Source organism: Phaethon lepturus, unplaced genomic scaffold (genome assembly GCF_000687285.1).
Source record: "Phaethon lepturus isolate BGI_N335 unplaced genomic scaffold, ASM68728v1 scaffold15113, whole genome shotgun sequence".
NCBI lineage: Eukaryota > Metazoa > Chordata > Aves > Phaethontiformes > Phaethontidae > Phaethon > Phaethon lepturus.
This window is the reverse complement of record NW_010529890.1, coordinates 1-1,581: the sequence shown is the minus strand read 5'-3', so window position 1 is coordinate 1,581 and position 1,581 is coordinate 1. Positions and strand designations below refer to the sequence as shown.

The window sequence follows — 1,581 nt, the reverse complement described above, 5'->3', positions numbered from 1 at the left end:
AGACCCTCTAAAGTGCAAGGCTTGCTTTTCCTAAAGCTCCAAATGCACAGCCAGAACTGTTGGGGAAAAACAAAATCCTGTAGATTTACGCTGCTGTCTGTCCCGCACACACCCAGGGCTACACAGCAAGCCTTGGGGTCCTCTCTTTACTCTCAGGTTGTACAGGGCTGGCTTCAAAAACGTAGGTGGGGGCACACTTCAGAGACAGATCCTTTGAAAAAGGAAAAATGTAGAAGAGTCTGGTCTTTAAAAACCCTTCAATAAAACAGAGTCTGGTCCGCTCACCTTGAAGTTAACAGCAAAAGTCCAAAAGAAACTTCCAAAGTGCCCTTCCCTCCCCCTGCCACCCCTAGTCAGGTCTGATCCCACGGCTTTTGCCATCCTCTTCTATGACACGGACCCAGGTTTAAGGTCTTCTCAGCCCTGCAAAGACAGAAGCAGCGAAGCACTGGCTAAGAGGACAGGCACGCTGATGGAGGGAGTAGTAGCACTTCGAGCTGCAGCTCCACCTCTAGACAGAGATCAGCGTTGGAAACACCACAGTGGGAAAAGCACCCGTGGCAGCTGGACACACAATGAAGGTAGGAAATCTTTGCGGTGGTGGGGTGCACGCTGCTGGGCAGTCCCTCAAGAAGCCCCTGATGGCAGCTGCTAGCATGGCCGCCTGGGTGTCCCCAGACCTGACCTGCCCCTTGTGCACTCCAGCAGTTTTACAGTAACATCATTTTCCAGTCTCACGAGAACACTCACCCAGTGTAAATGCTGAGAGGCACCTCTCTTGCTCTCCCAGGCCCTCTCCTCTTCCCTGGCTCCCATGTCGGTGCTTCAGGATGTTCACACCACCCAGAAAACCGCTCAGCCTTGACCCAGGTGTGATGCCTGTCCATGCTGCCACTACCCTGCAGAAGTGGCCCAGAGGCTCCAGGGGGGCAGTGGGGACCTGCTGCCCTGCAGGGGACACAGCCAGGCCAGGAGGCACCTTCCCAGCTCCGAGGGGCTGTGAATGCCAGTAGCGTTGATGCATCTGACACAGGCTCCAGAGGAGGAACAGAGTCTGGAGAAGAAAGCTCAGGTGGAAGTGGGGAATATGAAGGGAAGATTTTCCCAGTGGGGTGCACCTGGGTCTAGGGGTAAGAAGGAGCTGAAGGGATAAGGGGCAGGACTTGGGGGTCTCAGCATGGGGTGGCGATGCCCAGGAGGTGGGTAGGGATGCGGGCAGCCAGCAGGCAGGCCAGCACAATGCCGATGAGCTGCAGCAGTGCCAGCCCCAGGGCAGCCGTGGCAACGTAAAACATGTTGCTGCTGACAAAGGCCGACACCTTGCTGAAGCAACCATCGCGGTGCAGCCCACGTGCGTTGGGTGGGCTGCGCTGGCAGCCCCGGCGGGTCCGGCAGCACCTGCGGGGCAGCCCGCCGGTATCTTACAGGGGGGCCCGGAGCCGTTCTCTTCCAGTCCCCAGGGCGAGGTGAGCCAGTCACGGTAGCTCTCCACACCACAGCAGGACAAGGCGCGCTGCAAAGCATCCAGGGCATCCGCCATGCCCTCATCCTCTCCGTAGGTGAGCAGGGCTTGGCGTAGCC

General features: G+C 57.9%; 1 protein-coding gene across 1 annotated transcript; it reads right to left on the bottom strand.

Moving 5' to 3' along the window:
* Positions 1 to 1,172: 1,172 nt before the first annotated feature.
* LOC104618481 (tetraspanin-7-like) lies at positions 1,173 to 1,573 on the bottom strand (the record flags this gene model as incomplete). The annotated part of the gene is made up of 2 exons (XM_010284084.1): positions 1,173 to 1,398; positions 1,434 to 1,573. Coding segments are annotated over 2 exons (366 nt in total), but the record flags the coding sequence as incomplete, so codon positions are not given.
* Between the last annotated feature and the right edge of the window lie 8 nt (positions 1,574 to 1,581).